The following is a 13,285-nucleotide window of genomic DNA, read 5'->3' as shown; positions in this document are numbered from 1 at the left end:
TCGTCAGCCTTTTAATACCCATTTAGAAATCGTAATGAGATGTGGCATACATGCCATATTTTACTTGTTATATATCATGGCCACCTTTAACTGTACTACGTCGTACGAACGAAATTCGTTGAAATTTCAAGCGATCATTCGAGCGATATCTCACGCGTCACTTTTTGCAAATTCAACCTTCGCTATATTTTTACGATCACTTGCACTACATTAAAACACAGGTACATATTATCAAGCAGTACGAAACCAAATTAAACACCTTACTTTGCTACTAGTGTCCTTCCAAAAAATATACAGTGCTTTACAATACACGAAATACTTCAAATCGCATTATAATTTATCTCTCTATTAATTATATCTTTATCTCTTGTGTTTCTCTCTACCCGCTTGGTATATTTGATTGTCATTACACATTGATTTATCGTTATTGATAACGTTGTGTAATCTTACTTATTATTCATTATTCCTGTAATCCTATAATCTCTATGCTACACATTTTATTTTTACGTGTTTTCTGTTGTTTATTTTATTAAAATGTCTCGATCTCGAACCCTTTTGATATCCACGATAATCGATGATAATCCTATCTTATAATCCTTGTACTCTTTAGAATGATAATAGGAGTAATACTCAATCGTGATAATTATACTCAACGCATAATATTTGATACTATATCCATGTTTACATGGTTGTACTAGATATGACAAGCTCATAAGCATAAAAAATATTCCTCCATATTCCGTGTGTGTGTGTGTCTCTGATCGGCGCCACGTGTCTCTGGGTTCTCTCTAGTTCTAGCGATGCATGAGACTATTTTGAAATGCCCGACGCCTGGTTGCAACGGCCGTGGTCATGTCAGCTCTAATAGGAACACACATAGAAGCCTCTCCGGGTGTCCCATAGCTGCGGCAAATAAGCAGGCCGCACGCGAAGCACGACACAAGGCACAAGGTAAGGTAAAACATCGGCATCCCTCGCTCGAGCCCCATTCGCTGGTCAAGAAAATCCTGCCACAACATCAAGCCCTATTGTGAGATAAGGATTAACTGTTAGAGGTAGACACAGAGCGTAGGTTGTTACGGGACACGCATTCAATTTTCGATCTTGCGTCTTATAAAAACAATTCGATAATTATTTCGAGTTTATTCTTTGTAATACATATCTGACAAATTTTCTTTAAAAGTCATATAATATTTAAATAAAGGAAGAGTGTGTGTGAGAGAGAGAGAGAGGAAGAGAGAGAGAGAGAGAGAGAGAGAAAGAAAGAGCAATTTCGATGTAGTATCGATGAACTTCTTTTGATCTTGATTTCTACTTAGTAGAACTTTCTACTTATTTTCTATACAGCTTCTCGTTATGACATTATATCTCAAATGATTAATTTTTTTTGACAATAGTGTCAGGAATACCTCCAGAATATATCAGCACAAATCTACTGCCACCATCAATGGACAGCAAGTCCTATTCGCAGTACTCGTCCGCGGGTCAAGATACAAAGCCAGTGATAAGTTCCTTGACTTACGACTACTATGCCTCGACGAAAAGCACAGGGATAAATGTGAAGCCTCCGAAAACGTCAGAGGAAAGTCCACCTTCTCGTCCAAGCAAGGTAGTTCCTAAAACCGAGAACATGACCGCCAGTGGTAGTTGCTGCAATCCTTTACCAAGTAGAGGTCAAAATACATCGGACCTGTTGGTACCTAAAACGGAAGATACTGTATCGTGCCGTGTGAATTCGCCACCACCGCCTCCTCCGCCAACAGTTCGACCTACATACGACTCTTATATGAATCAAGACTCAAATTCCTCTTCACTTTCATCAATGGATGCGATGGGGTCAAGAGGTACCATAGGAGGAAGTATACATCACCCTAATCAGCATCCAACACATCATGTTTTGCCAATGCAACCGACCGTTGCTTATCCCATGCCAATGGTCGAAGACACGAGAATGAGTCATCAAATGTCACAAAGATCACCGTACGAGTCTACAGCAATGATGGCTGCTGCTGCAGCCGCTGCAGCCGCTGCTACTACTAGCGAAGAACTTTATCATCACAGATCTGCCGAACACGCGAGAGCTTATATGCATCCAGGAGCAACCAATATCGCACGACCCGTAGTTACTTATTCGAATGAGATCGCCGCTGCGAGAGGTTACGAAAATGCAATAGCCAACGCTGCTAATCATCGACCATACGATCCAGGTACTACGTCAGCATACGAAAGATACGATGCACAAACTTGTGCTCCAATCCAAGCTCAACAGCAGCAACAGCAGCAACAACAGCAGCAGCAACAACAACAACAACAACAACAACAGCAGCAGCAACAACAACAGCTGCATTCAAGATCGAATATGTATTACTTAGGACAGACCGGCATGACGCCCGAAGAACAGGAACGCGTTTATCATCAAGAAGCTGCAGCAGCCGCACAACAACATCAAATGGTTATGGCTGCAGCTACAGCAGCAGGCATGATGAAAACAGAGGATGGTGGGTATTATTCACTTATAAAAGCATGTAATATAGCTACAATTTTCTTCTTACGATAACAATAATTATTCACGATCGTTTTAATTATTTCTATACACATTATAGTAAAATGCGTGACAGTAGCACAAGTTCAACAAATGCAAAAACCTGGTGGTCCGCCGACTTCTCCGGGTGGTTCAGTAATGGATCTATCCACGTCGAGTGTTACTTCGACCAGTCCACAGGTTGGTTAAAATTTGGCAATATTTGAAAAGTAATATCTATTTGTGAAAGAAATTTCATACGACTTGTCAAAATTATTTCCAGGCTCCTCCTTATGGATCAAGCAGCCTCAGTCCACAATATGGAGGAGGTCAAACTGTCGGAGGTAGCCCACAAGCTGCTGCGAGTCCTCACTTGACTGCTAGTCCTCAAGTCCCTAGTCCTCAAGGCCAAACATTGGATCTTAGCGTGAATAGACTTCATAGGTAATTATTTGATCCAAGAAATCAAAATATTATTTATTTTGATAAAAATGTACATAATTCGATATATTTTATTTTTCTAGTGGTGCACCAAGTCCTCAATACTCCACGGGTCATGGAGAAGCCGTGGCGGTTCCAGTAGGTCCAGGCTTTCCAGCACCACGACCAATCGAGGAACAGACCGAACCCGTGGACTTCTCCACGGCGAACGAACCAGTCAACTTCAGCGGGGGTCCAGGAATCAGGCCTGTCCCAGGATTCCCACCACCCGGTGTGCACGTTGCTGCATATAGTCGTGAAAGCACCCCCGACAGTGGAGGTTCCCACTACATGGACGCCTACCGAGATCCTACTGGTGAGTTATTGTCGTTTATTGCATTATCTCTAGTATAGCCCGAACACTCGAAAATAAATTATAACTCTTAACTGCTTACTTCCTACTGATATCCTACTTCAGGTTGCTATTTAAAAAAGTCAAGTTCCCACTTTTGTATGTAAAAAAATTCACAGTGATGAAAGATAGTCGGTTATAACAAGGTACCGTAACGTGAAACGTTAGCTTGTCGTTACGTCGATGTGGTTATATCTACCGATAGTAGTAAGGGTGGCAAAGAGAAAGTTCGCGGATGAAACGCGCGGAAGAGAACAAAGAGTGCGACGCCCTCGGGGTTTCGAGAAGCATGAGAAACGTAGGAGGGTGAGAGAGAGATACGTGGTTACAACCGTCGAATAAAAATTCGCCAGAACAGTACACGACTGCCATAATAGGCACCTATGGCCCAACTCTCATTTTCCTCGGTCTCTCTGTGCCTTGGCATTCCAAACCACCTACGCGTCCCCTCTGTCTCTTTTGCTCTTTATCTCTCATATTCCCCATCTCTTTCTCCCATTTTCTCTCACGCTCTTTCTTTCTCTCTCTTTCCCTCTCTCTCGCTCTTTCTCTCTCTCTCTCTCTCTCTCTCTCTGTTTCTCTCTTTCTCTCTCTCTCTCCCTCTCTCGCTCTTTCTCTCCCGTACACACGTACATAGACACTCGCTCACTCTCTTTCATTCTGGACGTTCACAGTACACCCTTCCATATCGAACCACCCACCGTGACGGTACACGGCCATTGTTAATTATCAATATTTCGCGTACACGAAGCTGGCAAAAGTCCGGTGCGGCCAATATTGTCCGGACTCAGACGCTGGGGAGTAGTTATTGAAATTGAAACATTCGAGCGCACACTACCATGTTCGTTCGCCATCAACGTGTTCCTGCAACGTCGCGCACACCGTCCTTCCATCCGTCGGCTATTTGCACTTCACGTTTTTTCTCTCACAACGAAATGAATTCTTGCCAGTAAATAAACGTGTAGATTATACAACGGTTAATCAAGCAACTCGTTGCTCGCGCGACACACCTTTATCCTTTTCAATCTTTTTTATCTTTCTTTAGTCCGTCGTGTTCTATATAACGTTCTAAGCATTAGATATGTTTTCCAGTGAAGTGATAAGTGAATTAATAAAATTCAAACTATATAGTGAAATTAAGTACATTTGAATAAAATCTCGAAAACGTAGGTTTTTCTGTTTTTCTATAAAACAAGCTGTATCCAATAATCATTGTTTTAATCATAATTGGTATGATATTTTGTTTATAGGATATGGACCTATGAGCCCACATCCAGGTTACGGTATGGCTGGTGTACAACCAGAGTATCCTGGAAACACCTATACTCCCTACCCCACCGCTGGTTACAATTGTGGTGGAACCTACCCTGCAGGTCCAGTTACCTCCGGATACCAAATTCCAGCAGGTTATACCCCAGCACCGTGCTACAGTATGCCGCCGCCACAGCATACCGTCGGACCTCTCGATAAACCATCTGGTAAAGATGACAGGTAAGAAATATACAATACGATCACATTTATCCATGATTCTCTAAAATTCATCTTTTAAAGGAATTGTACTTTCCCTTTCGGTAATTGTAAGAGTCTGCTCATCATTTGTAATCAATTAAGTCTTATTTCAAGTCAAACATACGTCCAATAGTAATAACAATAGAGACATGACATATATATAATAAAATATCTTTATAAGATAAATAGAAAAGCAACACCCATACGACAATTTCGCACGAGAAGATCTGTATATTTGGTACTTGCCTTGCGGAAAGGGTCGCGCGAATCTCTCTCGCGATATATTCGCGCCCGAAGCTCGAAAAGGCGGAAAGGCGACGGCTAACATCGACGGACGGTGCAAGGGGAGAGGCTACGCATACCTACCTCCATTTTGTTAATTAAAGTAATTACTCTTCGTACCGAAAGTGCCAACCTTATTCTAATTGACGTAAAGCTTGGCGGTATGGTATAGAAGGCGCGGTTCAAGGCATGTAAGAGGTAGAGAGAAAGAGAGATAGATAGATAGAAAGAGAGAGAGAGAGAAAGAGAGAGAGAGAGAGAGAGAGAGAAGAAAGTATAGAGGAGAAAGAGAAGAGAAGCGTAGTAGAGAGGACAAGCCAAAGTATGGATAGAGGTGGTGAGCTGCCGAGGGAGGATAAGGTTGAAAAGGAAGGTGAGGTAGTTGCTACCGTACTGGATTATAGGGCTAGGGCCGCTGTCCCGTTGGAGTTAGAGCTCGGAACAATGTCTTAGCTACAACTGGATTCGTCTCTTTCATACACGTTGCTTAAACAAAATTTGACGTATCGACAACAAATGATAATTTTCACTATATTCACATATTCATGATACATTTATAACATATTAAATTCCATGACCATATTTTTCAAATATCTTGCAGTTTGCTAATAAGAAAATGGTTCCGCTTTGGTAACGCAAAAGAAATAACTTACATCAGGTAATATGTCTATCTGCTTCGAGCTCACCGAGCAATGGGCACGGATTAAAATTCAGAGAGGATTCTATAAAAATGGGTTCCTTGGAGTTAGGAATTTAACAGCGTATGTAGTTAGATATACGGCAAAGGCAGAGGAAAGCGGTTAGAGACGAAGACCAGAAAACAGGAAGGCAGATAGGGCGAAGCCGGGGTCGAACCAGTGAATTGCACTCAAGTCCGCGTCCGCTGGCTCGGTTTCCCAGCAATATCGTGGCCACTCAAGGGTCATCGAGGTTTTCAGGGCATCTCATAGCCCACGGTGAGTTCGCCCATCTACGAGACCAGGAGGAGACGAGCGAAGTAGGAGCGAATCGTCTGCTTTCATCGATTCCGATCCACGTGTTCTCCTTTCGTCCCTCTTTCCTCTTCCTCCTACGCGTATTCCTTCTCTTTTTCCGTGAAAAGGAGGGGAGCATTTTTCTCGACTGTTTCATATATCGTTGCTTGTGATCGCAAATGCGAAGAGGAGCATCGGTAGAAGCAGCAATAGTAGCAGGCAGTCCCCTTTCCGAGAAAAGTTGCAGAACGCAATAAAACTTCTCGCTATTGTATCTCGTTCTCTTTCTCTCTACACCCACTCCTTTCTCTCTTTTTCTCTTTCTCTTTCTCTCTCTCTTTCTCTCTCTCTCTATCTCTCTCTCTCTCTCTCACTCTTTCTCTTTCTCTTTCTCTCTCGCTTTCTTTATTTCGGAGGATAGCGTGTTTAGTTAGAGATTTGCTCGCACACGATGTAACGATGTAAACCATTGTTTCATAAGAGAAATATTTTTCGGATAGCTTCAGTCGACCGTGGTCGTTTGGTTAGATCGTCTACGATTATTCTTGGAAATAAACTATTGCGCGTTCAACGCTAGCTATGGTTTGGCGAGTCACAAAACGCGATTTCTTCGTAGCTCGGATGGCAGGCACATAAGTGAGACGAGCAATCGCGTTGAGATTGTTTTATTGTTCATCTTGTTCCGTGCAGTATGAATATAAGGAGGCACACGTTGAATTTTGCACCTCGGCCCGCCCCTCGTGGCCGCGACGGCAAGGAGCTGATACAGTGCCCCACGTCGTCCTGTGATGGCATGGGTCATGTCTCGGGGAACTACGCTACCCACAGAAGGCAAGGCAGCATTGACATTGACATTGACATTGACATCGACGTTCAGATTATATACATATACCAGGTGCGACATTTAAATAGGAACATCTAAATATCTCCGTTATTTATAGTTTTATGTAAAAGAATACAAAACAAAGTTATATTATTCCAAGGGGTACATGTGATAGCAGATAGAAGTTTTTCTTCAGGTTACATTTTACGAAATCTCAAAATCATCGAAATTTTTTTAAATAGAACTTTGCAATTGTTTTGCATTAACTGACTCTTCGTGTTATTCTGAATAGAAAACTATTAGAATACAATGTAAAAAATTATTAGTTGGCGAAGTATTTTGAAAAAATATTTGATGATTCACATAACCGTAACAAATCATATCTTTTTTGGTTAATGTTAGAAAAAATTGTTACAGGAAAAAAGTAAATGTTTCTACTTTTTTTGCAACTACAATAATGCAGATGCAAGTGCACTTGCAAAAGAATATGATCATGAATATGTAGGTCACCTTCAACCTTTCATCTTTTTCTTGTTTTTCCTAACTTTAACCAAAAAAGAAATATAGTTTGTTACAGTTATATGAGAATTACCAAACATTTTCTCAAAATACCTCGAGAATTGATTATTTTTCGACATTAGATTCTAATACCGTTTTATTCAGAAGAATCAAGAAGAATCAATTCATGCAAAAAATCTTAAATTTCCTTTGAAAAAAAAAGAACACCAACGATCTTGAAATTTCGTGAGAAAGATAAGCTTGAGAACAAATTCTTTTTATCGTCAAACGTGCCCTTTAAAAGATTGTAGAACTTTGTTTTGTACATTTTATCGATGAAATCATAAATAACTGAAATATTTAAATTAACTAACGTTGCACTTGGTATATATTTTGTATTTAAAAAGAGCGATGCAGCACGCACGAACGCACGCTACACACAAGTATACTACATATGTACACGTCACCGAATCCTTTTATTCTAATCTAATCAATAATAGTTTTCTCGTAAAAGTTCATTAATTATTATCGATTAACGCGACCAATTAAGAGTAATCAAGAAACACAGGAATTGTTCTCGCTAGATGATTCTCGTCCGTTTGATCATTTATTTTCATTTTCATCTTGGATTACAAATTCCTGGCGAACGTAAGCATATGTCTTTATGCATATGTATAAAATCAAAGCGTCTACACTAATTGTTCAATTTTTTGTAAACATCATATATATACATCAATGTATATGTATGTATAGAATACTTTATATGGGAGTTTTGCACCATTGCGTGTCGGTGATTCGTAGTGGCTTCTTAGGTGTTTTTGCGTCATCGAACATACTTCTAGAAAACCCTCCTTCCTAGTTGAGCCATTTTGTATACTCGATATAACTGCTGATACTAGCTTTTACATGAGTATGATATGACCTTATGTTTTTCTCATAAGATGACTCTGTCTGTCACCCTCTCTCTTTTACTCCATTTATGTCTTTTTTACATGCGTAAATATATATCTATTGGTTTTGTAATACAATACGTTATATCAAAGTGTGTAGATAAGTTTCGTGTTGAATGAACTTTTTCATTTCCTCCCATTTCGACCCGACCCCTACGAAAAGGGATGACAAAATCATGATGAAAAGTGCTTTCATAATTGTGCGACAGAAGACTTGTCCATTTACGAGGCTTTCATCGGCGTAAATCTTGTTACAGTAGCGTAAGTTTTTCGGACTCGTATACTCGATCACCAAAAATCCGCCATATTGATCAGCTTTCGCCAGCCTCAGGTGGGCAGCTTCGTAGCGAACTGTTGTCAATGACCATGTCAGAGCAGAACCGTGACGGAGAAAAAAGAATTGAATGACTATCGAAAATATTTTTTCGCAGCGCAATTCTAATTCATGCAGAAACTTCAATAATTGGCAATTGACGAGTTTCACTGGGGTCAGGTGTGAGTGTGCTCCCTGCTCTCCCTTTCAGTGTTCTTAGAGTAAGGCTGACCTTGTGTTGATACGAACCTGAAACGCGATCGACCTTACGAGCGACACCTCATGAGTGATCCAATTGGAACACGGCGTTGCCATTTGCATGCTACTTAAATCGATCTTCGTTGATTGCCCGTTTCAAATGTGCAATTAAAGATACATCAGGCTTTCGAGGACAACGTAAGACCTGCATAATCCTTGTACGAATACGCATGCGATTACCGAAAGAAGAAATAAAAGCACAATATATCGCTACCAAATTTTTTTCGTTTGAACCGGATGCAAGGCAAGTCGTCCAAGTTTGACTCGCGCGAAAAGTTATCCTTTTACAATAACGTAGCAGATAAGAAGTCTAATTGGGTGATCTCGGTGAGGCGATTTTCCTCAGTATTACCTTTGTTTAGTACGATGTAATATGTTCCGTCGGTAATGGATAACCACCAAAATGGAGCACTCGGAACTCATCGAGGTCTATCCTTTTAGATCACACAAAACCAATGATGGATCCTGCCTTGAAAATTCGATGTAAGTATTCTCGCAAACCTCGTGGCAACGTCGCGTGAATTGCATGCGATGTATTGCTGGAGACCTTGGATGTTCTTGAGGTGTACGTTCGTGATCGAAACCATGAAGATTACAGCGTTGCAATATTTTTATTTAGCGTTTAATAATTACGATATCATTTCAGAGAGATATTTAGAATACGCGTACTCGTTTCACCGAATAGAGCAGCGCGTAGTCGTCATGGTAAATGTTGAACAGCTTTAACTTGACTTGGACTGTCTTTAACTTCTAGCCTCTCTGGTTGTCCGCGAGCCGATCGTTCTCAAATTCAAGCGCACTCTCAAGAGCTAAAGTGTCCCACGCCAGGATGCGACGGGTCTGGACACGTCACAGGAAACTATTCGTCTCACAGAAGTTTGTCCGGCTGTCCACGAGCTAATAAACCGAAAAGCAAACCCAGGGATGGGCAGGATTCTGAACCATTGAGGTCAGTTGCCTCGGATAACCGTTATACGCACCGTTGTCTTTTTCTCATTCGTTTTTATACACCTTCCGTATATCGTAAATCGTGGGCTTAGCTAACTCGGCGATAGAGGTGATTTCGATGCCTGTGGCAGATTGAAATTTATTCTCTCATAAACATATATATTTTCAAATGAATTTGCTAGTAAATCTTAAAGGTTCGGTTTCGTGAAATTCTGATCTTCTCCAAGTTCTGCAATTTGCTGGGTCGGTAGTAATCGCTATCTCAATTTGCGTTTTCGTCGCGTTCGCACGTTACACGTAGCTAAAGCAGGTATCTACGTGACCGCATTGCACGTACCAAGATCTGCTACGAGACCAAAAGGGGAAACCCATCCACGTACAACCACGTACTAACTCTCCCTATCCGAGTAAAGGCGAAGACGCTGACTAATAACTGGCGGTTTCCGCTCGTTTCACGCTTACTCTGTGTGGATGGATGTTGTACGGTGCTGGTAATGGTGGTCTTACCATTTTGAACTACAGATGTCCTATCCCAGGTTGCGACGGATCTGGCCATGCTACTGGCAAATTCTTGTCACATCGCAGGTAAGACTAACGAAGATAAGCAAAGAGAACAGTAGCCCATTTCTGCCTCAGCACGATTACCTCAAATTAATTTATATCTATTGATTGAAGTTGCAAATCAAATTGACGAGATTTCGTCGTTAGAGAAAGCGCTTCGTATCGAAGCATTGCAAATATTCACTATCGGTGATATTATTCGATGTTGCATATTACAGCCAAGAAGCAAGGATAGAAATGATAATCCGCACGTGCATTTAATATATATATATATCACGTGAGAACTTTACTTTCAGACATTTGTTCACTCCATTAACAACTTGAACGCATTACAGTGCATCCGGATGTCCGATTGCAAATAGAAACAAAATGCGAGTGTTGGAGTCTGGTGGAACAGTCGAACAACACAAAGCAGCAATTGCAGCGACGACGGCGATGAAATTCGAAGGTGTCAATTGCCCTACTCCCGGCTGCGACGGTATCGGTCACATAAATGGTTCTTTCTCCACGCATAGATCTCTCTCGGGTTGTCCTATAGCCGGACATGCTGTCAAGAAGCCGAAGTTCGAGGATATGTCCAGCATGTACAGCAAAGGAATCCCCGGTGAGGATTTAGCCGTTGCTTCTGCCTTTTCATGCGTAACAGAAAGATCTCCTGTCAAATTATTGATGGAAGAGTAAAAAATGGAGGGCAAGATATACCGCGTGTATGATATCCAGCTTATTAAATATGGGCAGAGTATGATATCCAGCTTATTAAATATTTAACTGCGAACAGTCGAGCGTTTTTTTCGAGACAAATTTGACTCGGCCTTCTCGCGCGCAGTAATCATAATTAGAAATGAAATATGCGTTTTGATACCTAATGGGAAATGAAATTAGCATAGAAGAGGCATTAGAAAGAAGAGGCATCGAAATGATTTTACATACTCTTTCATGCTTTCGATGATTCTCATCCAGGCGAGATCATTTTATTTCAATTGTTTTGTTGGATCAAATATGTTTGTTGTCTCATTGATCAGCCAATATCGCATTATCATAAACCAGGAACGACTCGTATCTGGATGAGTGAAGTATCGAAATATGCGATATTGCAAATTTTTATTTGTAAACTTGTGCGTATCAGACCTTATACTCAGTCCTGTGCTATGCCACGCTCTATTCTCCATGCAATGATGTGCTGTCATACCAACGATGGTAAACCTTTTCCTTTTCCTTTTTCGTCTTTTTGTCTCCTCACATATCTTTCGTTCACTTTTCTTTGAATTTTTTGTATACGACGTTGAATTACGTTAACTCGTTTCTCACGTCACTATGATCCAGGTGTGTTTAAATCTGAATTCGCTATCAAAGCTTATATATGGTGACGTTAGGAAGAAGCAACTTATGATAATTCAACCGATGAAATACCTAAACCGAAATAAATAACATTACTTGTACCTTCACTCATCTGTCCTCACCTGTTTTTCGGTATCAGTCTCGCGTTGTTACCTCGTCCTATATAATATGCAAGAAAAGAAATATAAAAACAAAGTAAGCGGTATATCATTATGATGAAAAATAATATATTCTGATTTATTCTGGGATCACGATCAGCTCCTTTCCTGTCATTGAGCTTTGAGGAGAACGTTTACTTTTGAAGGTAAGGAACTGACGTACTCGCCACATGTTTTCTATGTGTTTTCGGTGTTATATACAAAATCCACACACCAGTAATTTTACTTTTACGAGACGATGTCCGAGTGTTGGTACTAGTGATAAGAGCATATATGTCTGCATTTTTATATAAATATAAAAAAATAAAATTTATCATGGGGGGTCTGCATTGTAATGAAAAATTGTAAATATTGACAACCAGCACTCGGTATCTCCTATTTCTTCTACTATCTGGTATGATGGCACCTCACGCTGTCCTATGAAATATACCTCGTTATCCTAACTCTTTCACTCCTGCAGCACTTCAGTCAGGTTAGTGCGTCTGTTACTTGATGTATATTACGACTGTGTGTTCGAAAGATCAAAGATTCTTATCATAGTAAATTAGGTTTATAGCGATGAAATAAGTAATCGGCGTAACAGAAACCTGCGCACCTAAGCATTACACCTACAACCATGCCGCTTAATTGGCGGCTCCAAATTGGTCCTCACAGCATATCCCACATATTCGCTACAATACCACGTTTGTAAAGTTTTAGTGCATTTCGATATTGACTTTCCTCTGAGCAAACGCCGAAATGCTTTTATATGAATACGTAGAAAGTCTTTCACAAGAAATATATATGAGCTCTTAATTGACAATGATCAAAGACTTTGAATTTTGCTGTTTCCAGTCAAATTCTTTGTATGATCTAATTTTTATCAATTACTCCAAATATCGCATTTCGGTAAATACTTCTAATTTATAAAGTACTCGTAAATGCAAAGAAACTGCTGGAAACCGTAAAAAGTACTCGTTTTGAGGGATAGTTTGATGAACCGGTCCGTGTCTTTGCTAACTTTAGGGGTGGACGCCGGTGGTCCGGCTCACGGGGGTGCGGTGGGCGCGGGTCAGGGTAACACGAGCGGTGGTGGGTCCACGAGTGCCCAGGGCGAGGACCTCTATACACTGGAGGCTGAAATCACAGAACTCCAGAGGGAGAACGCTCGGGTTGAGTCGCAAGTACTGCGCCTGCGTTCCGACATCACCGCCATGGAGAATCAATTGAAGCAGGGCGAGAAGGTTAGTGTTCGTACGCTCGGTCGATAATCTTTGTACTTTACCTTCTGTTGACAAGAAAGTTTTAATTTTATCTTAATCAATTAAATTATCGAAAATT

The 13,285-nt window shown here is 40.8% G+C and overlaps 1 protein-coding gene across 2 annotated transcripts in view; it reads left to right on the top strand.

Annotated features, from left to right (window-relative positions):
* The window catches only part of LOC127067902 (mucin-5AC-like), a 234,005-nt gene that overhangs the window by 218,358 nt on the left and 2,362 nt on the right, over positions 1 to 13,285 (top strand). For both annotated transcript variants that reach the window (XM_051003315.1, XM_051003325.1), the window contains 11 exons: positions 793 to 951; positions 1,398 to 2,498; positions 2,604 to 2,722; positions 2,805 to 2,965; positions 3,046 to 3,317; positions 4,604 to 4,844; positions 6,809 to 6,949; positions 9,715 to 9,909; positions 10,431 to 10,493; positions 10,805 to 11,073; positions 12,971 to 13,188. In XM_051003315.1, coding sequence (XP_050859272.1) covers positions 793 to 951; positions 1,398 to 2,498; positions 2,604 to 2,722; positions 2,805 to 2,965; positions 3,046 to 3,317; positions 4,604 to 4,844; positions 6,809 to 6,949; positions 9,715 to 9,909; positions 10,431 to 10,493; positions 10,805 to 11,073; positions 12,971 to 13,188 — 2,939 coding nt within the window. The remainder of the gene's footprint in view (positions 1 to 792; positions 952 to 1,397; positions 2,499 to 2,603; positions 2,723 to 2,804; positions 2,966 to 3,045; positions 3,318 to 4,603; positions 4,845 to 6,808; positions 6,950 to 9,714; positions 9,910 to 10,430; positions 10,494 to 10,804; positions 11,074 to 12,970; positions 13,189 to 13,285) is intronic.

Source organism: Vespula vulgaris, chromosome 1 (assembly GCF_905475345.1).
Source record: "Vespula vulgaris chromosome 1, iyVesVulg1.1, whole genome shotgun sequence".
NCBI classification, from domain to species: Eukaryota; Metazoa; Arthropoda; class Insecta; order Hymenoptera; family Vespidae; genus Vespula; species Vespula vulgaris.
The sequence above is the reverse complement of the archived record's forward strand: the minus strand, read 5'-3'. Positions and strand labels throughout refer to the sequence as shown.